General features: G+C 39.1%; 1 protein-coding gene across 2 annotated transcripts in view; it reads left to right on the forward strand.

The window, feature by feature from the left end:
• CACUL1 (CDK2 associated cullin domain 1) overlaps positions 1-20055 on the forward strand; it is a 67868-nt gene extending 47813 nt beyond the window's left edge. Inside the window, exons 6-9 of one of the 2 annotated variants that reach the window (XM_026494236.4) lie at positions 4771-4860; positions 7616-7754; positions 14594-14637; positions 15077-20055. In XM_026494236.4, the coding sequence (XP_026350021.2) occupies positions 4771-4860; positions 7616-7754; positions 14594-14637; positions 15077-15117 (314 nt within the window). In that variant the 3' untranslated portion in view covers positions 15118-20055. Of the gene's footprint in view, positions 1-4770; positions 4861-7615; positions 10127-14593; positions 14638-15076 lie in introns of those variants that run through there. The other variant, XM_057308777.1, reaches the window with a different exon arrangement.
• Positions 20056-24123: the final 4068 nt, after the last annotated feature.

Raw genomic sequence — 24123 nt, forward strand, 5'->3', positions numbered from 1 at the left:
TTTTTAAAGATTTTATTTATTCATTTGACAGAGAGACAGCCAGCGAGAGAGGGAACACAAGCAGGGGGAGTGGGAGAGGAAGAAGCAGGCTCCCAGGGGAGCAGGGAGCCCGATGTGGGGCTCGATCCCAGAACGCCGGGATCACGCCCTGAGCCAAAGGCAGACGCTTAACAACTGCGCCACCCAGGCGCCCCCCCCCCAACAGATTTTAGAATCAGAATAGAGACCAAAATCTTGGGAGCACGACCTTTTTTTTTTTTTTTTTTAAAGCTGGATAGAGGTTTATAAACGTCTTTAAACATAGTCTCATAAGACATTCCAGCCCTTATAACCACTTCAGAGACATTGTTTTTGCTTTCATTGTAAAATAGAACACAACATTTTGAAGTCTTTCCTGTTAAAATTCTTTAGAGAAACGCTACCATTTTGTAGAAAAGCTTATTTACTCTGTGAATATGTTTTTATACTTGTCATTAATTTGGAAATCAATTTTATTGGGCATATGCAAAGAGAATATTCAAAGAAAATACAGTCATCCAGATCTGGTGAGAGAAATCTCTCTTCTGATCTGTTTGAGCTTTCCATAGATTCATGGTATTTTACAAGATCATACCCTGGGAAGTGTCTCCACATAAAGGCCTCTCCACATAAAGACATGAAGTCAGGAAAAAAATGAGTCTTTTTCTGTTAAACCTTCAAGTAATTTGTACTTTATTTTTCAAAAAAAGTAATAATCTTCCTCTCGTTTATTATATAGCTTGATTTTCATTCAAACTATACACCTTGCTTTTCCAAATAAACTAAAGTTCCTTAAGCTTTTTTTTTTTTTTTTTTTTAATTAAAGTAAGCTCCACTCCCAGTATGGAGCCCGACACAGGGCTTGAACTCATGACCCCAAGATCAAGACCAGAGCTGAGATCAAGAGTTGGACACTTAACCAGCTGAGCGACCCAAGCACCCCAAAGCTTTTGTAAATTGAATAAAACGAGCTTATCACATATTGAGCAATTAGCAGGCATTGTGCTTAGAGTAAGGGATTCAGACTAAGTGAGCACCTAATGGTTTGGGCTCTGTAACAACAAGGGACACTGTAAGTGTTTATTAATGCGGTGTGGATGGTCATCAAAAAGATTTTTAAAAAATACACTCACTGCTTACTATGTGGTGGGACCTGTTCTAGATACTTTACAAATACTAACATTTATTTCTCATAACCCTAAGATGTAGTAGTCATTACTTCCACATTACAGATGGGGAAATTGAGGCATAGAAAGGTTAATATTAATTAAATTGGAAAAACGGAGCTATGAAGAATTGATTTCTCGGCTCTAGTTGTACATTTTCCTGTACTTCCCCCTCACTTCAGCAAAACAAATAACTACACTCAAAGTCTATATTCTAAATTCTAATCATTTAATTTCCTTCTGTGGCTTTAGATACATTTGAAAATGCTAGTGTTTCGGGGCGCCTGGGTGGCGCAGTCGTTAAGTGTCTGCCTTCGGCTCAGGGTGTGATCCCGGCGTTCTGGGATCAAGCCCCACATCAGGCTCCTCCGCTAGGAGCCTGCTTCTTCCTCTCCCACTCCCCCTGCTTGTGTTCCCTCTCTCGCTGGCTGTCAAATAAATAAATAAATAAAATCTTTAAAAAAAATAAAAAAAGAAAATGGTAGTGTTTCATTTATTATTACGGTTATTATGCCACCCCAAAACATAGTCTTTTTATAAAGTCTTCTATTTTGCTCACAAACCTGCAGTTTGGGCAGGGCTTGGTGAGGCACTTTATCTCAGCTGCACTCAGCATTGGCTGATGTGATTCTCCCAGGGGTGGGGGACTTTCAAGATGGCTCACTCGTATGCCTGGCAAGTTGTGGTGGCTGTAGTTTCCTCTCTTGTGTTTCCACTAAGAGTGAGTGTCCCAAGATAAAGGAAATGAAAACTGCCAGTTTCTTAAGTCCTGGGCCTGGAAATTGGCACAGTGTCACTTCTGCTTTGTTTTGTTGGGCAGGCAGTTACAGAGCCGAGATTCCAGGCAAGTGGGTGTGGACACACCTCTCCATGGGAGGCCTGTTGAAAGAATTTAGGGGCCCTGTTTCACAGCAGAGTCCGATGAACACCCCCTCTGCTAACTAATAACTGGTACTCAAATGCCCTGTTTCAACGATTGTTTCATGAATGAAGACAGTGACTTCTCACTGTAAAGAAAGGTCATTTTCTACCATCTCTCCATACGTATGTGCTTATAAAATAAGATGGCTTCCACTTTTGGCTGGTAGTAGAATTGTTTACCTTTGAATTAAATTTTTACTTTGCATTAAACTTTGAAAACAGAAATACTAGGATCTGCCTTAGCCAGGGTTATCTGTAGAATTTTTATATTGATGATTCTGAGCAAATATGACAAAATGGGCCGGTTAATGGTAGAAGTTTATTGAGAAAATGTACTATGCTGAGTTGCAGTAGAAGATTTATAGTTCACTTTGACAGAGGGCTTTAAAAATTTATATGATTATCAGTTATTCTTAGGTTTTGTCTTTTAGTTCAGGCCCTTGTAGTTTAAGAATATTTTTAATTTTAGTTTTGATTTTAAGAATTACTTTTCAAATTAAAAAAGGAGAGAAGCCGTTAGGTAAGGCCATAGCTCTGAGGAGTAACTGAAAGAGTAGAGGAGCTGGGCTCCGGCTGCAGTCCAGCTGCTAAGCTGTGTGACTTTCAGGACAGCACTGAAGTTCTCTCTAGACTTCAGTGTCATAAACTGTAATGAAAGAGGTTAGTCCTAGAAGTTCAGGAAGGCCCTAGTCTAGTTTTAAAACTGTTAAATTAAAATCAACAATCAGTGGACTTGTTGGAGGATTCTTGTTTTGTTTTTTAATTCCATAATTTTGGGGAGAAAACTGTTAACTAAGGGTAAAACTTCATTAGGACCTGTTACATATAAGATCTGCATTTCAGTGGTGGCATGGTGAACTAGAAAGAATGCAGAATTTAGAGTGAAACACAGGTTCTCAGACCTCTCTGCCACTTGCTAGCTCTATGACTTCCGATGAATTACCCAGAGTTTTTAATTTTGTTTTGTTTTTAGCCTCAGTTTCCTTATCTGTTAAAAAAAAATAAAAGTTGATGGTAATTAAGCTTGGGAGAAAGTATAAATCCTAAATAAAGTTTAAAAGAATTAAACCTGTAAAGTACCTAGCACCTGTTAAGTACTCAAGAAATATTTTCTTCCCGGTCTCAACCTGCTCCCCAGCCCAAGATTTCCTTCTTTTTCCTTAAAAGAGGAGACTAACTAGAAAAATCTCTTAAGCACCATTCTCCTAAAAAGAATTTAGGTGGAGAGGATTTTAGTGAACGGTTACACCTTCTCAAATCTGTAGTCGTTTGTTATTGAATGTAACTCTTTTCATTAATTCATCCCAAATTTTTATATATTTTATGTATAATTTAATCTGTGAATGTATCATATCTTCATTTACAAATGTATATATTTGACTACATTATTAATGTGTGATGGAACGTGAAGAGTTAGTGGGAACAAGACTTATGAAGGCCAAAACAATTGTCAAAAAGTAGGAAAATGAATGAATAGAAATAGAGCCTGCATGTGGGGCACATGTTGAAAAATTAGAGATAACCTTGCGTTAAAGAGACGCCCAGAACCTAAAATTTAGAATTGTCATTTTTAAACATTACATCCTAAAACATGATTTTCTGCAGTGCTTAACATTTGTCATCCTTAAAGTTTATCTGTGCCGTTCAGAGTTACACTGTGCATTGCCGATAGAATCAGAAGGATACACTTGAATGGTGTACCTCTGGCCTTTATCATATAAATTCAAATGTAACTCACATTTTATGTTTGAAAAGTATCAGATCGTTGCTGGTCAAGTGAGGAGGCGCTTTCAATTTTGAAAAGGCATAGGCTGTACAGCTTTACAAGCCTGGCTTAGAATAAAATTATGCCAAGTCTTGTGGGTTTGGGGGGTAGTAAATTGCAGGTGGTCTTTGAGAGAGAAATTAAAAGTTAACTGTTTGGAATCATTGGTATCTGTTGTATCCACTAAAGTGATGGAGTACATTCGTATCTGTTAATGACGTTATCTAGAGGAATTATTCCTATGTATTTAAAAATGTTCTAATAAAATTTTCGTTGGAGAAGGTAACCTCAAAGAAAGCTGACTTGGCACAGTCAGTCGGGGACGTGTGGTTGTGAGAGTCAGGAAAGTGAGGATGAGCCAGGCAGTCTCTTGCCTGTATGTTTAGTAAGGAAAACGTACGTGCAGCTGCAGCGTGTGGGAATGTGAGTTTCTGACTCCGCTCGCAGTTACTAAAATTACCAATAATGTGTCTTTCAGAAAAATCCCAAGAGCCTCAAATGTGATTTGGGGAAAGAGGAATGGTTGGGGGAGTTAGAGAACATTTTATTTTCCAAATGTAAATCTTCTGACTCATGAACTTAATGGGAAGCACTTTCAGCTCACTCGCTAAGTACCGTGAATACTACTGCTTTTGGAAAGCTTATTTTCAGAACCTCCGTGAATTGAATCACCTCCATTAGTGTTTTAACAGACCTGCACGTATTTACTTGTTAGATTGAGCTCTACTGCATTGGGTTTTTTAAAAAAAATCTTTAGTGTATAGACTTGGTTTGTCCTCTGGGGCTGTTCTTTTCTTGCACTTGTTTGCCCTCTAGTCTTTGGGAGAAATAATAATAGAGAAACCTTGACAATCAGTGTGTTCTATCATTTTTATAACCCATTTTCTCCTCTTCTCTCAGCTTTACTTTTAGAAGCCCAGTCAACACCATTTCAGGTCACACCTTCAACTATGGCAAATATTGTGAAAGGCCTGTACACTCTCAGACCAGGTAAACAGCCACCATTTCTTTTGTGGTTGGACTTGTTTATTTGTTTGTTTATGACACCTCTAGCCTTATCCAAGAGATCAGAGTTTGTCTGTTTTTTGAGGCCTAATGGTATTTGGATTTGTTATAGCAAAAAAAAAAAAACCAAACAATTGAGTAGATACTACACTCATCATTGTGAAATGTCAACTCACATTTGGAATTCTTTCTGTACTGGTGAAAACCAACTAGTTTAGGAAATGCAAGAAATAATTTGTAGCAGACGTTTTGGATAAAATTGAATCTCATGTCTAGTATTAATCTGTCTTTTTTTGTTGTGGAGTTTCTCCTTCACCTGTACCCCACACTGCAGATACGCATAGACATACACATCCACAACGCCCATCTTCCTAGGCCTATTTTGTAACTTGCAGGGAATCTAGACGTGTTGGTAAAATTACAGTCATTTCATAAGTATATTGTGAGGAGAGAGATACTCAGAAAAGCAGAAACAAAAATCAAAGATCACTATATTCAAAGGCATAGTTTGTAAATTATCTTAATGTATCTCTCTTAGAATAAAAAAGCCACTGTGCATTTAAAGGAATTCCCAATATGTTCTTGTATATATCTTCCTGTGTGTAAGCCAGAACCTCAAACTTGCCATTCAGTTGTCTAGCAAATTTTTTAAAAGTCCGTAGTAGAGAGATTGCAGAAGTTCTCAGGGTAGAACATTGTGCAACTGTCTAGAAACATAAGGGATGCTTTTTGGACAGTACTTTATTTGTGGAATTCTTTTGTCGTTTAAGGGTAAATGAAATAAAACATTGCATAAAGAGCTTAGCATAGTACCTGATAATAAGCATGGCTGACATTAGCTGTTTGTATTACTGTCCAGTTAGGTCTAGCAGTTATTTTAATTAATTGAGGGCTTGATTGTTTGCTTAAAGATACATCAGGATTTAGCTTGCTGAAATGGAAGCCAATTAAAAACTGTGGTATTGTGGGTGGACTGTGATGTCATAATACCTTCTTTCCCAGGCTACTTTAAGCAGTTAGGGTCTTCTAGAATATCCAGATGTCATATTAACTTAAATTTGCATCAGGTCTTATTCTATTCTTTATAACTTCATAAATAAGTTATTCTTAGTAATTACTTCTATAAAGTAGCAAAAAAACTTTATTGCATATGTCCAATAAACTGATGTTTCTAGTTTTTCAGTTTTGTATTCATTTTACTAAATGTGATAAAAATGGCTCATGAATTTTTCTTCTAGTGCGAGGTTATGAATGATTTTTTTCTTTTATTTTGGAAGGCATCCAGGTGCGGTCTAATACATTTCTAAATTCTGTCTCCCAAGTAGGCAGCTTTATCAGCTCTGGCTTTTATCATAAATAACAAAATTGCAGAATAAAACTATCACTAAGGGTAGAAAAACTCATGGATACATGTTTATCCAAATGCTGTTTTATCCAGGTTTGAGCTCTTGTAATAGGATTCATATGACTTGTGAGGAGAATTCTGTATTTGAGAGTTGTCCTTTTGAAAAGGAGAATTTTATCAGAGACTAACCTTTTGCTGCCCTAGGCATTTTCTGAGATACTATTAAACATATTTTGACATTTACATGTCTTGCCAGTACCCATTGTGTTCCTGGTTTGTTTTAAAGAAGTTTTATTCACCTGACAGATTAAGGTTAAAATATTTTAAAAGTTGAATTTTAAGTGTAAAAGTTACGTTCATTGCACTGGTTCTCAAGTGGTGATCTTTGTATGACGAACACATCCGAATCACCCGAGGAAGTTTTTTAAACTAAATTCCTGGGCCCTAATGCTTAGAGGTTCTGTGACTATTAGAATTTTTGGTCTTTCCATCTGATCTTTAGAAGCTTAATTTAGGCACAGTGCCAGCTGTCCTGCCCTGCCCTTCTTCATTTAATACACATATTTTTCTTTGATTTCTTCATCTTTATTTTAATGATTAAAATGGCAGATCAGTTTGACTCCTGCCACCTCTCACTGATGGATCCAGTGGTTCTCCAGGGCACCGTACCGAGACTCTAAAGATATATTTGAGTTGAGCTGAAAGGAGGGACCCTGTTGAGAACATTGTGTCATGAGTTTATACAAGAGATGAGTGGATTGGCTCTGGTGTTGTTTTTGTGCTACTTGTTTTTTGTTGTTGTTTTGTTTTGGTCACATCTAACTTAACTATTCTCCTATTGGACATTTTTTACTTACCATCAACCCAGCATTACACAGCATCAAACATGCTTGTTTGTTTTTAAATTTAAAATTACCTACTCAGATTACAATTTTTAAAGTGAGCTCACTGGATTAAATACAGGTTGACATTTTATGATTTTGGATCTCTACAGCCGAGATGTTTTCCAAAGGGAAAATTTGAAAGGGCAGGATTGAAAGAATCTAAAAGGGGTAGCAGTGCTAAATTAGGACAAGGAAGGGGGAGTGCTAGTTTTAGCATGCCCTTGATACAGGTGGATGTTATTTATATTTAGTGTTCACAGAATAAGCGGACGAGAGTGTTTGTTTATCAGCAAAGTGTAAAAATACCTGCTTTCTTTGTACCATAAATTCTTTTTAGAAAGGACATTTAACCTGTTTGTATATTCCTTATTAGAATGGGATTGCACTAATTTTTCCCCACTTTAAGTTTGGTTTAATACATATATTCTTTCTGTGAACAAAAGAAAACTTTCCCTTTTTCATTTAATTTGTCTTTATGATTTCCTTAATGAATCTTTTCCTTCCCTCACAGAGTGGGTTCAGATGGCTCCAACTCTGTTTTCTAAATTTATTCCAAACATTCTTCCTCCGGCGGTGGAATCTGAACTTTCTGAATATGCTGCTGAAGATCAGAAACTTCAAAGAGAACTCATACAGAATGGTTTTACGAGGCAAGGGTTTTTTTTTGTTTTTTCCTTTTTGACAAAATATGTCCATTTCCTTCGGCCAGTTTGGCTTGGCAAGGGAGGGAGGCCGGGGTTCTTAGAATGGGAAACAGCCATCGAGCAGTTAAGGTGATGCTGCTGGGGCAAGGGGTTAGCTGCCTGTATTTGGTTTTACTGAAGCTGCCTTTCACCAAACATGGATTTGGAAGAAAGGCGCTCTCGTTTTGGGGGGGCACGGACGGTGGGAGGCCTATAAGCGCTCTTCCAGTTGTGACCCTCTGCATTGTTCTCACCATCGGTGAGATGTTATGATGAGTTATGATGTACTTTTATGACTGAACTAGCAAACTAGTTTATGACTAAACCAGTAAAGCGGCTTTTCGATTCTGGTTTTCGTATTTTTACTTTTGCCCTAAATTCGACTTGTTTCTTCTTAAAAAGTAGGATATCTCTTTATATACTGTCCAGAAAATTTGCCTTGCTTGGTTTTGATATATACCTGTGGCTGATTTTTCTAAAATTTGCAATTCAGGATCCTAGCTATATCCCAGAAAATCTTCCAAAGTGCATATTTTCAACCGAAATAGATTATACTATAGGAAAATACCTGGTTGCATCATCAAGTCATTGAAGGGTGCAGTAATGCCTTATGTTTTCATGATCCTTACTTTGTACTTAGCACTTTTACGTATCTTCTCTTATTTGAATTCCTGACATTACAGGAAGAAAGTTACAGAAAGTTAAGACACCTGGGTTTCTCCCTGAGTTATAGCTGTGATCATAAATAGTAGGTTGAATATTGACTCGCTTACCTGACTAGGGCTGGGGATGGACATTCTCTTTTATAGGTTCTGAGGCCAAGCTGAATCTCAGAACACCAGTCTTGACCGAGGTCAAGATTTTACTGTCTCTGTCTCAGCACAGGTTAGGAAAGAAAGTAGAAAATCTGTTCTTTGCAGCCTCATGCATTGGTATTTATTCCCCTTTTGTCCGGGTGCCATCTGTATCCCTGTGGAAGTGGGGGCACTGAGTAATCCACTGGTCATTTGCCCACTCACTGGCAGCTCGCACAGGAAAAGCCGATGGAAGCTGTGTAGGTAGGTCTGGTAAACCTGACTTTCTTGGGTCAGGTTAAGGGAAGGCAAGGCCATAGAAAATGCTGGAATGTAGGCAGCTGATTTTTCTCCCTGAAGTCCAGTGGTCAGGTGTTTTCTGACATTAATTACAGTATTTCTAATAGCGGTATTATTTTCATGTACAGAATGAGCCCATTTAATGCCATAGTAATTTTACATAGTCATTTTTGAAGAGCTATTATATTCATGTGGTTCAAAAGTCAAGATGATATAAAAGTACACATTGAGAAGTTTTGCTTCTACTTGTCTCCTCATCTATTCCTACCCCTTTAGGTGACCATTTTATTCCTTACGATTCCTTTCAGTGCTTCTTTTAATATACAGATACAAGCAAACACAATATATGTTCTTTTACTCCTTCCTTACCCATTCTGTTGTGTGGATAGAACTTATTTAACCAGTTCCCTGTGGATGGCAACTGCAATTATTTCCAGTCTTGCTGTGCAGAGAGTGCTGTGATGAATACCCTTGTACATGCATAATTGTGTACCTCTTGCAGGTATAGCTGGAGAGTAAATTCCCCCAAGTGGTATTTCTCCGTCCAGAGTAAATGCAGTTGTAGCTTTGATTAATATTGCCTAATTGCCCTTCACGGGGGATTGTGCCATTTTGTATATCCACCCCACACAGTTTGAAAAGTTCCTCTTCATGGCCTTGCTGGTAGAGTACATTGTTGGGCTTTTGGATTTTCACTGGTCTGGCAGGTGAAAAATAATTACTCGGAGTTGTTTTAATTTGCATTTGTCTAACTAAGAGTAAGGCTGAGAATACTATTAGGTTTGTATTTCTTCTCCTGTAAATGGCCTGTTTATGCCCTTTGCTCACTTTTGTATTTGTTAGCCCTTTTTCCTTGAATTCTAGGAGCTGTTTTATGTTGAAGAGATTGATTCTCTGCCCAAGATAAGTCAGTTAATTTTTGCAGTTGGTTTTTGACTTTGCTTATGGTGGTTTTTTGTTTTATTTTAAGTCATGCAGAAGTTTTATCAGGTTTTTTCTTTATGGCTTATGGGTTTTGAATTACAGTTAAAAGTTTTTTCTTGGGGCGCCTGGGTGGCACAGTGGTTAAGGCGTCTGCCTTCGGCTCAGGGCGTGATCCCGGCGTTGCGGGATTGAGCCCCACATCAGGCTCCTCCGCTGTGGGCCTGTTTCTTCCTCTCCCACTCCCCCTGCTTGTGTTCCCTCTCTCACTGGCTGTCTCTATCTCTGTCAAATAAATAAATAAAATGTTTAAAAAAAAAAAAAGTTTTTTCTTAAAATTTTTTAAGTAAATGCAAAATAATCTGAGTCTACCTTTTATGGTTTTCTCTAGGCTAACCATAATATTGAAGTCTTTTATGCTTTTGTTCATGTTTTATTTGAATGTTTGCTTTTAATTTTAGAGGTGAGTTTATTGATGCCCTTAAAAAATAAACAGGCTTCTGAAAACTTTTATTTCTATGAAGCAATGTATGAAGATAGTGCTTGTGGATTTCTCTGAACACCTTGAACTTCCCTTCCACAACAGTGTGTGGAACTATGTAAACACAACCAGAGATATTTTCCTAACCCTAATTTTGGAAATGAAAGAAGAGAACAGGGTGCAGGGCTGCATAGTGTATAGGAGCTCTTAAAATTTGCTTGGGAAGAGTGAGTAACTGACTCCATAAATAGTCTCGTGGAATATTGCCTTTGTACGTGGAGGACTAACATGGTACCCTTCTGCCAAGTCCAAGTTGGTCATATTCAGGGAAGTACCTTGGATTTTGTGTAAATTTGAATTTTTGTTTCTCTCAGAACTTTTTCATACAACTTCTGCCTGAAATTTAAACGTTAGTATTCCAAGAGGTGATACGATTAAACTGTTCTGTTGTACAAACCAAATTAGGCCATTTCTAGAATTAACAACATATTATATATTAATATGAGAATTAAAGTCTGCCTCACAAATTATTCTGGTGGGTACTTTGCACATTGTAGATCCTGCCCAACCTGACAGTCTTGGACTTCCTCCAGTCTGCTGCGGAGCTGGCCCAGACCCGTCGGAAGGGATGTGCACCCGTCATATACTTAGCAGCTGAGAGAAAGTCTGCCTGTGCTTCCAGCTCTTGTGTGTGGGCCTTCCACATTCTGCCCTGCCAGGCGCCGTGCTGCCTTTGATCATTATTTGACTAGGATTGTTTTGGAAGAAATGATGTCCACTGGTGCAGAAAACCTCGAGAATATAGTCCAGGCTATCTAACAAGAATTCTGTTACTGGCTGTTCTGATTGAGCAGTCATTTTATGGTTTATGCCTAACCAGTCATAGGATTCCTGTTCAGCTTTGCGAACTTTTTCATTTAAGGCTGTGTTCCGTTTACGTGGTATAGTCCTGAAAGGCAGCATCCAGCTTTGACGTAGATGGCTCAGAATGTCTTCAGAGTGTTTTGAAGTGATGTGAGTGTTGTCAGTATATCCTTGGTTGCAGTCAATGGGTGTTTCTCATTTGAGCTGGCGTTTCTGTGCAGCGTCTTTAGATACATGGAAGTAGACTTATTTGTAAGCTAGAATAACATATAAGCTAAGAGCAGCATTTTGTTTTTATCAGTTATCTGTGTAATTGAATTGATTACTGGAGGGTAATTGAGGGCAGGTTGGTGCCTGAGATTACATTATGGAGAGAAGCTTGTTTGGGAACCTAACATGCATGCCCTCAGATGGAACATTTTCTTTCAAACCAGCCTATTGGGCCTCTTCAAAGCTTGTACCAGATAGCTTTTAAAGGCAAGTATTTTGCAGAGTAATTGTTAACTTGGATTCCTGGAACAAAATGGTACCTTGTAGGGGTATTGTTGATCTTTTCGCTGAGAGGGTCGCTCTAGAATTGGCACTTTTTCATTTAGTAATGGGTCTGGTTTTGAGGGCAGCCATAGCTTTCCAGATTTGGGGCATTAGGTGATATGTTTGGCAGTCTCTTGCGTAGGTCACGTCTGCATTCTCTCTCTGTGCTTTCTGTTGTTTTCACATCTATATTTTTCTATTGTTTTTGCACGTTCAGTTTTTATTTAACCTTTCAGGGGTGGGAATGAAGGTTATCTATAGAAGTTGAGGTTCTGGATATAAAATCCTATGTCTTCCTTTTTGATCAGCATTAACTTATTTGTTTCAGAATATTTGGTGAATGTCACTGTGAACGGTACTCATATAAGATAATGTGTAAGTGCAAATAATACTACAAGATACCAACTGGCTTTGTAGGCATAGTGTTAACAGGAGAGGCGTGGTGTTAAAAAGTGGCGTTAGGACACAGGTGTTGAGAGTTCTGTAGGCTGCCTGAGGCTAGTTCATGCTAAATGTTGTGCATCTTTTTCTCTAAATGCCCAGACGAGAGAAGAACCCTTCAGAGGCTATTTGGTATCTTCTCTTCCTGCCGGGTCATTGAGAGCCCTCACCTCGCCCAGCAAGAGGTTTCTGTCCTGGCCGTGAGCACCGCGGGGGAAAGGGAGTGGGCAACTCCTAATCTAGGTCACTCTGAAGCGTGCGGTACTTACTCGGGCTGGCGTCTTCATTGTCTGCAGAGCCCATTTCTGAATCAGTCACTGATTTGTTAGTTCAGCAAATATTTATTTTCTGCTAGGCACTGTTCTAGGTACTAGGTAGACAAGTTCCTGTTTTTATGGAGCTTATTCTCTAATGTTGGGAGATAAATAACAAACATGTAGGCAAATTATTTCAAATAATAAAAAGTGCTGTGAAGAAACTGAGACAGAGCATGGGATAGAGAGTGAGTGAGTGAGCAGGGCATGTGTGGAGAGGGCTGGTCCAGCTAACTGGGAGGGGGAGACATTCCATTGAGGATGTAGGTGATAAGGAAAGGGCCACATGGCTAACTGGTGGCAAGAGTGCTACAGGCAAAGAAGAGGGAGAGTACGAATGTGCTGGCACGTCTCAGGGAAGAAGGAAAGCCAGCATGACCGACATATAGTGAACAGAGGTAGGAGATGAAGGTGGGGAGGTAGGCAAGAGCCATGTCTCACAGGACTGGGAAAATGAATATGAATTGATTTTTAACTGTGATGGAAAGCCACCAAAGGGCTTTAATCAGAGGCATGAAATGATCTTATTCCTCTTTTTACGGATTGCTCTGGCTCTAGTCTGGACTAATAAGACTCTTGCAGATTTCATAGGGGAGAGATGAGAGTGGCATGGGTTGGGAGTGGAGCCATGGAGTTGATGGAAAGTGTTTGGTTTGGATTATGTTTTGCTACAGAGTGCTCTGGAGTGAGAGGAAAAAAGAAACCAAGAATGAGCTAGGATTTCGGTCTGAGTAATTGGGTGGCTAGTAGTGCCATTTATTGAGAAAGACTGAAGAAGGAGTGGGGATGGAGTGGAGACAGATTGCATTCTGGCCATGGTAAACTGGCAATATTTATCAGTCATCCAAGTGGCAGTGGTGATGAGACAGCTGGACCTATAAGTCTGAAGTGTAGGGAAGAGATCAGAGCTGGAGACAGAAATCTGGGAGTCACTGGCATATGGATAGTATTTCAAGTCACGGGACTGGTATGATCGCCATCCTAGACTACGCAGAATATATACACGGAGAAGAAACAGTGGCCAGAGACAGTGTTGGGTGGAGCCGAAAGTATTTCGGGAAAGAGGAGATGAACTGTATAGACGCTACTAAGGGACCGAGCAAGAAAAAGCAAGCCAGTCCGTTGTTATTCCTCATTACCTGAGCATTTTAGTTATTTGTCTGGATTATTGTCTGAGAAACTGGAGAGACAAAACTAGGGTTTTACAGGCAGCACAGGACCTAATCAGGACCTCTATTTCCTTATCTGTAAAGTGGAACTAGAACTTCTACAGGTGTTGAAGATGAACTGCTCAATTCATGTGAAGGTTCGTGTTCTTCCACCTGCAGGAAGGGTGTTCGCATACCTTAAGATTCTGAGATTTTTCAAAAGCCTTAAGCAGTGTTTGGTCTTACAGTCGGGCTGCGTGGGGGGAGGGGCGCCTGCGTGGCTAAGTTGGTTGAGCATCTGACTCTTAATCTCAGGGTCGTAAGTTCCAGCCCCATGTTGGGCTCCACACTGGGTGTGAAGTCTGCTTAAAAGGGGGGGCATTTTGGGGGAACATTTTGGATTATCCTCTATTTCATATCTGAAATCTGTCCAAGTATATGCAGGTCACTAGGGATGTTGGTAGCAGAATCCAGGTTTATCTTCAAAGACATTTTTATTTTCTATTTTATTTTTTTTAAAGATTTTATTTATTTATTTGACAGAGAGAGACAGCGAGAGAGGGAACACAAGCAAGGGGGAGTGTGAGAGGGAGAAGCAGGCTTCCCGCCGAGCAGGGAGCCCGATGCGGATACTGATGCGGGGCTTGATTCCAGGACCCTGGGATCACGACCTGAGCCGGAGGCAGATGATTAACGGCTGAGCCGCCTGGGTGCCCCTCAAAGACATTTTTAGTTTAAACCTGTTTCTAGAACCCAGTGTAAGCCATTTTTATAGATAACCCTTCCTTCGTTTGATAGCTTTCCATATTTAAAAGGCAGCACCGTTTAGCTAAGAATATTCAGGTTGTAAATGACTGTACTACTGTTTAAGTTTAATGTCTGTTTTAAGATAGGTTAGAATTGAAGTATCTGCTTTACTTGTTATCGGTTCTGTCCCTTCATTCCTCCTGTTTGGTGTATGAAGATGTCCACGTGTTCTGTTGATTACTTCTTCTTTTCTTATCCCCAGAGGTGACCAGTCCCGGAAAAGAGCTGGGGATGAGTTGGCTTATAGTAAGTAATGATGTTCCTTACCATTTCTGCTGGTTTTGTTATGGCAGGCAGCTCCGGGTGGGGACCGTGAGGTGAGTATAATGAAATCCATAGTGTTCTCGACGGTGGCCTCACGAGGCACTCTGTGTGATCAAGGCCAGACTGTTCCGCAAGCTGCGGCAGCTCTGGAGTCTAGTTGGTGGCCGCGGTTTTCAGCAGCTGTCAGGAGCCTCCCAGATTCTGGAGTCTCTCCTAGAATGGGACGGTAGCCCCGCCTCAGTGCCTGATGACGCAGCCCCTCTCGCTTCAGTCAGCTTTTTTTTTTTTTCCTTTCTTTTTTTTGTAGATCTTTTGGGGATTGAGAGAAGGGTGAAAAATACGTATTAAATAAACGGTTTCTTACCATTATCAAATGCCGTCTGCCAGTCATACTTTTTCCCATTGCATGTTTGTTTTCCAGACAGCTCATCAGCATGTGCAAGTTCCAGAGGGTACAGATAGTGAACGTGTTGAATGTACTTTGCTTCCCGAAAGGAGGACACAGGAGCTGCAGAGACTGTATCGGAGCACAGCGGGGGCCTGCAGACACTCAGGAGCTCTGTCACGGAGTTGTTCTTGGAAGAGGGTGTTGGACTTCTTACTTTGGTTTGTAATTTTAAAAAACAAAAAAACTAACAAAAACAAAAAACAGTCAGTTGCTGCTAGACTTGGGGATGATTTTGAAATGGGACAATCTTTTAATGAGTTTATCTACAGATTCCGTGAGGAACAAGCGTCTTGAAAAGTGACCATTGCTAAGGGAAATCCAGCAGCCAACATCAGCAGCTTCCTCCAAAAACATAAGGGCAGAAGAATCTTTTTTTTTTTTTTTTTTTAAAGCACTTGTTTTGTTCATTTGTGGACTTGGCGTTGGCACTTCAGCATCTTGGCTTTACACATCAGGATCTCTTTTGCTTTAAAATCAAGCAGATCATTACAGTACAGTGTTTTTCACCCATTACCAAAACAACCCCCTTTTAAAAGAGTTGGTCTTTGTTTAGCATTAGAAAGTCTTGTTAAAGGAAAATGCCAACTCGGCTTCTGCTGTAACTTTTCCCCTCACCAGTTCACAACTTTTTTCTACTCTGTGCCTTGAGCTTTGTGCACTTTGCAACTCTGTGACCATGGTATTCAACTCACAGATGCTTCCTGAAAAAGTCTATGGTATCACAGACTAACCCACTAAGATGTCAGGTGTGACTTGGTAGCAGGATGCTAAGTAAGTGGGAAAATAGAAGCGTGTTGCTCATTGGTCAGATCCCCCCCTGCCTCACCGTGGCATATTCATGTTAACGTTGGGGACCAACTCTTGTAGAACATATCCATTCCCTCTGTCACTTCACATGATTTCACCAGCTGCTGGAGTATTGGCATGATGCTAGTGTTGGGGTGGGCTGTACTCATAGCACTAAAGCTCCCGTTTTAGTATCGTGGAGAATTTTCCAGTGGTAACAGCTAGTTACTGTGATGCTCTAGGAAGCAGATACGGTTATTAAATCCAAATATAATAATAGGTGTGGGCTTCCGGATCCATTTCATTTTAAATGGGTGAGATAGGTACTTTAAAAAACAAGTCTGCAGTCTGCGTCTTTTTTTAGCATTATATTCAAGTATGATAGTGAAGTAGCACTGCTGGCTCAAGCTTCCTTCCAGCCTGACACAGCTGTGTTCTACACCCACAGTGCTGCTTAGTTTCTTACAGAAGACTCTAAAGCCTATTCTGTTGGTTTCTGGAAGGCAGAGAAAAATAGATGTGGCAGGTGAAAATATTTCTCTTCTCAAATTCTGCTTGACTCTAAATTGAGCATTAGCTTGGCTCTGTTTGGCTATGTCACACTAATATTTACCTCTTCAGAGAATTTGGGGCAAAATAAGATGTATCAGGGATAGTGTCACACTTCTGATTGTCAGGTTTTTCGTAGATTTGCCTCTGCCAATTCAGTTTGTCTTTTTTCGGGAGCAGGCTGGATGGGAGAGTTTGAAGTGTGATGATAGGAGCAAGGAAGTCATCTAATAGAAGTCCTCTATTTGTAAAATTACTGTTCTGAGAAGTAAACGTAAAGATTGTCAGGTTTATTTTTTAAGTACTTTTCAACCAGAGTTGGTGGATTTTGCAGAGGACTTTGAACTGGACTCATTTAACTCTGCGAGTGTCTGAGATTGTGTTGATAAACACTGAATTACTGGAAGACTATATACAGGATCTCACTGTGCCCTGTACAGGTTGATTTGCTCCCCCAGTAACATTGTGGTTTCAAGGAAGAATTCCATTCTATCATGAAGTCCAAATTTTACTGTTTGCCACAGAATGCTTGCTGCGGGCTTGTAAGTAACACCTGCGACTGACGTCTCTCCTGAGTGGTTTTAATAGTACTTCTGAAGGGAATAAAATTGGGATGTTTCTTTAAGTGTGGATGAGTTCTTCATTATCCTAATAATGTGCCCAAATGCTTTTTTCTGGGAGAGTCTTCTTTGGTCAACAATGGAACTTTCTCTATAAAAGCATTGTATTATGATGTGAATTGGCATTAAAATCTTCGGATGCTTTTGCATTATTAAGTTAATGGAGAAATGTTTCATATTGTCTTCTTTTTATTATTATTATTATGTATGTGTTAACAAAAAGTGGGCAAAGATTGCAAAATTTAGTTTTAAGTATTTGCACAGCGACTGCAGCTCGCAGTGGGCCAGGGCTTGGTACTGCAAAGCCGCGAATGGAAGGCACTGTAGAAAGAATATCCTCTCCTCCTAGTGCATGTGACTTGGTTGTTACTCATTTTGGTCCCTTGAGGTACATTGCAGGATGAAAAACCTGTTTCTTGATTTTAAGTAGAAATTGACCTTGTTTATTTAATTGGGTTTCTTAACAAAATTCTTAGTTTGCAACATGAGGAGAAATAAGATTTGCCCTCCATTTTGTATTTGACTAAGCACGGTCGGCCAGAAAGTATTTTCTTCTCATGTTTACTTGTATTCTTCTTGCCAGTACAGTATCTAGTTTTTCCACCCTCGTCAAATTCTGGCTTCTGTGGGGCCCAAATCACTGAGGACAGAAAATTGTACATCGATTGTCTCACTCGGCTACACGTAGTTGATTCGGCGAGCCTGACTGGTGTGTACGTGCGGCCTGAAACTAGACTCTCCAGAAGCAAGCCAGCTCAGTCACCTTGGAATAATGACCTGTCAAAGTAAATGGTGATGCTTTTGAGAGACAGTACTTGCTTCAAAAGTTGGTCACCAAGCCTTACGCTTGGGTGACAGTGTCCTCTCCTGGTCTCTGTTGTCACAACTGCCCCCTAACCTGACAGGAGCTACTGCTTTGTTTTCTGTGGGGCAGAAAGCAGAACTTGGTCGAGTGTGACTCTTATCTAATGGCTCTTAGGTGGCTGCAGAAGAAACACAAACCTGGATGCATGAGTTGTGCATTATTAAATTTTGTAGGAAGGTTTTTTGGGTTTTTTTTCCTGTCCCTTTTACAAATTTGGGGCAGTTCCTCTCCCTTACTTTGGGTGTAGGATGGAAACCGAGTGGGAAGTGAGACGGCAGGAGAATGGGCGCCTGTGGCGTTACTGCTGTGTGTGCGTCTCCGGTGCCCCAGCCCCGTAGGGCTACCGCTCCCCTGGCTATAGACGCCGTGCTTTCTGTCGGGTTGCAAATTTGCACACATGAAGAATTGCTCAGGAAGTTTGCTCATGCATCGCCTTGCAATATTCTGTACTGACCGAACAAGGGACTTGAACGTTTTTCAGCGGAAAAGGAGAACTTGAGAGTGGTGGTCTGTGCACACGTACTAGCAAAGGTCATGGTGATCTAGCAGTGTGCCCAGTGTGCCCAGTGTGCCGGTTTCTGCAGCATAAAGTGAGCAGGAGCACTTGTATCATAGTATTTAAATAAGCCTGTTTAATCTCCGGAGTAGCCCTTCCAGATTCTGTCTTCTTTTCTTATTGAGACTGGCTATATTTTCTTCTGTGTTTTCTGTTTTATGGCAGTTAATTATTTCCATGATTATTATAGAGGCATTGCCCTTGAGCTAAAATTCAGTTGTTTAATAAGCAGCTATTATTAAAAATAACTGAACATTGTTTTATGAATATACACTAATCTGAGATATTAAAACATTTAAAACGAAGAAGGAAAACAAAAAACCTACATTAGGTATCCAGTCGGTTTGGATGTTTTGAGCTGATTTTTTTTTTTTATGGTGTCTCATTGCGCTTCAGAGTATTATGTTTACTTTACTCCAGGTCTAGGCCTCTTAAGGGGACTTTAAAATATAAGATCAGAATGTGAATCCCTTGATGGACACCTAGAATAGGTTTCTAGGACCTTTTCGGTTGTGGTTGCAGTTTTCAGTAAGATTGCGTAAGATGCAGTTCATGTTTATCAGAAGTTAAAATAGGAGTTCTTGGAGAAGTGGCTTTCTTGTTACTTTCATTACCTTATGGAAATTTGCCCCAGTTTCTGGCCACCAGAATCGATGAAAGGACCCCTGTTCCTTTTCAAGGGTAATGATTCCTGTTTTGTCCCCTTGGTTTTGATGAAGTAAGTCACTGACACTTTCCCTCCTCCCCTGGCCAAGACCCTATTTTGAACTTCTTTCCAGAGCTGAGTGGCACAAGTACATACACTATTTCTGCTGATGTTGATGGTGTGGCTGTGGGAGAATTAGAGAAAATCCTCATCAGAGGTACATTCTTACAGGACCTCAGTATACATTGTACCCCTGCTGGTCGAAAATTATCTTCATTTCTGGTTGGACTACATTGTTTAGAAAAATGTTAATGGTTTATAATTCTAGGAAATTTATAGTGTGACTCTGGGGTAAATTTTGTGGTTTGGAAAAAAATAAATATTTTGTATTGATTCTAACATGTCATTTCAACGTGGTGATGATGTACTAAATGCAATGAGACTGTGGATATTCTCTTAGAAGGGTATGTTTTGTTAAACAGATGGCAATTTAATTGCTCTCGTTAGCCCTGTTTGTCAATATTACAACCATGCAATTCAGGAGAAATTATTCAACTGTGAAGTTGTGGGGAGCTATGGCTGGAAACAGGAATGCTTATGAATAAATAGGAGGTCAGATGCAGACAAGAGGCTCTTGCCACCCACCAGCACAGCCAGAGCAAGGATGAGCAATGAAGTCTAGTCCCTGGTGGTGCTTATTTGTTGGAAAGCATGGTGGAGCTTAGAACAGGGTGTTCTGTACACCAACTCTTTTATCAATCCAAGAAAAACAAAATGGTAGATGAAACTCTTATTGATTGGGGATTAAAGCCACTGACTTTGGCTCTGACCTTTAACTCTTGATGGATTTGGATTCACTCGTTCTGTATTAGGGTGTATACCATCACTCGAAAACATTGTGGTTAATGAAATAAATCTTGTACAGATGTCCTTGGCTTGTTATGTTGATACTTGGTTCACTGGAACTTTGTTATAATACAGAACATATGATTTTGCTTACAGTATATTCATAATGCCTCCTAGATAATGACCACATTCAGCACATTGTCTGTTCTGTCAGCTAGTTAATCAGCTAGCAGGGTGAGTGTCCATCTTGACCTTTGTACCAGTGATAAAAAAAACGGGGTGTGTGTGTGTGTGTGTATTTAATTATATACATATAGTTACCTAGTCTGCATACGTATGTGGTACCCATACATATGTACATATGTATGTTGTTTTTCTTCGTTAAACACTGGCACATTGTGGACCCTTATAAAAAGCTTCTGACTTGTGATTTTTTGCATTGATGATATCACGCTTTTAAAAAATAACCCTTTGTGGTTTCTTGCTATGAAATTAATATTATCCGCTAGGTTTTTTGAAATCTCACTTTATAATTTTAGTTCTCTCGCTTTCTCTTTTCAAGTGTCTTTCCTACTGTGTTCTCAGAATGCCAGTTGTCATCCTTCTCTTTTTTAAAACCTAAGCTGTGTTGTACTGGTACCTTCTTTTTGATTACCGCACACAGCAGGATTCCATGACTGTCTTTTCTTTTTCTCTGCATTGAAATCAGCTGACAGTTTCCTCCTTCAGCTTTTTCTTTGTTTCAGCCACATAGGGAGTTATTTAAGTGCTCTCCCTTCTCTTAGCAGATTTTTTTTTTTTTTTTACTGAGCATAAAACTTTTCTACTAGAGTCAGTTCTTTGTGTGTGTTGATGTGTGTTTAATTTGTTTCTTCTATTGGCTTATGTCTTCAAATTTAAAATTCTAAAACATTTTGGATTTCAAAGAACATGGTTTGGTAGAAGGAATATGATACAGGTAATCTGAGAGCAGTCTGTCCTAGCTTAACTGAGTTGTGTGTTCTTGGGTAAGGTTATTTTTCTCAACTTTAGTCTCCCCATATTAAGCCCTTTTTCCTCCCCAGATTACTCATGATAGAGCCTCTGCCTCGGGTAATGGGTTTCACTGGCCAGAAGGAAAGAACAATTCTAAACTTCTTAATTATGCACCTTAAGTGACTAATAATATGCCTCAAAACCTATATTTAAAAAATGGCCACAACTACAAAGAGAAATAGGTTAATCTACCAATGGAGTGGGCATTTTAAACATACCTCCCTGATTAATTAATCATGAAGAAGACAAAATGATGATATGAAGGGCATGAAGATTTAAATAGCACAACTAATAAATTAGACCTGATGGAGATACATAAAATCCCCCCGCACCTTCCAATAAGGAAATAAACATTTTTTTGCAAACCAAATCTAAATTGTATTTAAAGTACAAGGAATGATGACCAAATTGGATTTATCCCAGGAAGCAAATTGGTTAATATTAGAAAATCAATCAGTGTGACTCATCTGTTAACGGACTAAAATATGATCAGATTGTCTGTGAAGATCCAAAGGGTCTACAAGGCAAATTAAAAGACATAAGAGTTTATCAAGGTCACCGAAACAAAATCAATATGCAGATGTCAATTGCATTTCCATGCATCCAGCTACCAGCTGTAATGTCTTAAAAATTTAAATGTAATTAAATAAAATTTATAGTAGGAACAAAACAATATAAAGTATATAAGAATAAATCTTAAGAGCTGTGTAAGCCTTTTAATGAGAAAATGATTTTAAAAATACCCAACACCTTTATTGACCTAAATAAATGGAGAGACTGTGATGGAGAAGATCATCTCGGTCTCACCTCTTTGTCCAAATTGGTTAATAAATTAATGCAATTCCAACAAAAAGTCCCAGTGGTTTTCACTATGGTACTTGACAAGCTGATCCCAAAATGTAAATGGAAGCGCAAAGGGCCAAGGATATTTAAAATATTTATTAAAAAAGAATGAAGTGTGAGGGGAACTGGCATGGCCAGATTTTAAAACTTACCTAAAATGAAGAGAACAGAACCATCACTCAGACATCTAAAGAAGCAGCATCAAAAAACTTGACTATAAAATGTAGTGTTGAAGACTGTGGAATTGGTACAGAGATTACGAGTAGATGAAGAGACAAGGATGGATTGCTCAGAAACTCACCCAGCTAGTACGAGAACTTAATGGTTAAAAGGGCAGTCAGGGCAGACCTTGGGGAGGAGGATGGATTATTTAATAAACGGGGCTTCAGTAATTTTTCACATAGGGACAAAGGTGAATTGGACCTTGCCTTGCACCAGGCACAAAAAGCAATCCCAGGTGGATTAAAGTTTCACACAGGAAAGTAAAACTATAAAACTTCTAGAAGACAATATAGAAGAATATTTCTATGACTGTGGGGAAGGGAAGGATTTTGTAAACAAAGGAGGAGGTGCAAACCATTGAAAGATGAATAATTTGACTACACTGATTGTGCTTTTGTTTACTAAACATTCCACAGTGAAAAGCCCAAAATGGAATACGATACAGATATTCACAATATATCCAACTTGTTAAAGAGCTATCTACATGCAAATCCGTAACAAAAGGGAGAAATGGGCAAAGATGCAAGCGTTTCACAGAAGAAGGACCAGAAATGACCCATAAACCTGAAAAGATGTATAACTTGATTAGTCATCAGGAAAGAAGCCCATAAATATCATTTTCTGGCCACCAAATTGGCAGCCACCAAAAAATGCGAAAATACCAACAATTGGAGAAATTATGACAGCAGGGTCTTTTTCATCTGCTGCTGTTGGCGTGTAAGACAGTACTACCACTTTGGAAAACAGTATTATGTAGTTAAGCTGACCACAATTACATCTTGCAGGCAACGATTTATGTTCAGAGAAACTCCTGTGTGGGTGTGTACACCCAGGAAACCCACAAGAACGGTCTCAACAGCGTTGTTTATAATAAAAAGAAGGAAGAAAGCCAAATAAATGCCCATCCACAGTATAATGAATAAGTGAAATCTATGTGTGCAACGGAATTCTGGTGAGCAGTGAGTGTAGTGTAGAGCTTTGCACATCATGGGTGAATCTCAGAAACCATGTTGAGTTAACGATTAAAGTCAGAATGATTCATGAGTAGTAAAAAGGAAGATTAACAACATCTAAGATCATGGCTTCCTTAGAGATGGGGTGGAAGGAAAGAGGAGCACGGGCTTGTAAGCCCTTGATAATAGGAACATTTTGACCGTTGTAAATATGTCAGTTCTTGAGTTAATATGTATATTTGGTGCAAAGTCAATCCCAATGCCAAAGAGTATTTATTTTTAATACAAATTAAAAATTCATATGGAAGTATAACAGATGAAAATAGGAGGATCTTCATTGAAAGGGGAGAAAAAAGGGAACTTGCTGTACCAAAAAAATTTTTTTCTTTAAAGTGCAATTAAATTTTTACACTCATAAAAATAGACAATTCAATGGAAAATAGGTTTAAAATAGACTCAAATGCTTTTAAGAATTTAGAGTACATGAAAGGTGGCTTTTTGAAATAATTCCAACCTTGATGGATTATTCAATAAAAGGTGCTGGTTTAAGTAGAGAAAATTAAATTTATTCCCATCAGACCATTCACCAAAAGAAATTCCCGTTGGACTAAAAATTTAAGAATAAGTTATAGAAGAAGACAGTGTAGTTACTATTTGGGGGGATTGGAGAAGTTTGTTCTAAGGACGTACGCAATGGCATGAAACATCCAAACCAGTCGCCCGAGTGTGTGTAGAGCACCACCCCAGCATGTGTATATAGACCTGTATATTTTTAAATTAATGTTTATGTACTGTACCAATACACATAAGGAAAAAAAATAGAGGTGAAAATGTTCAAAGTATCTTTTGTGTGTATGGAAAAAAAAACAACCTTTGCTCTTTCTAAAAAATTTTGTTCTTTACGTGAAAGCTATACAATTAAAAATGCTTCATTATTTTTGAAACTTCTAGTTTTAACATTTTGTGATAAAAATTACTTAATTTCTGGTTCTAAGGTAAGTTTATTTTAATGCTGGGTTTTAATGACTATTGTAGCTAAAAAAAGCCACTTCATTAAGATCTGTGGATCCAGATGACTGCTTACTGAGAAACAGTGCTC

The sequence above is a fragment of the Ursus arctos genome, unplaced genomic scaffold (genome assembly GCF_023065955.2).
Source record: "Ursus arctos isolate Adak ecotype North America unplaced genomic scaffold, UrsArc2.0 scaffold_7, whole genome shotgun sequence".
Lineage (NCBI taxonomy): Eukaryota > Metazoa > Chordata > Mammalia > Carnivora > Ursidae > Ursus > Ursus arctos.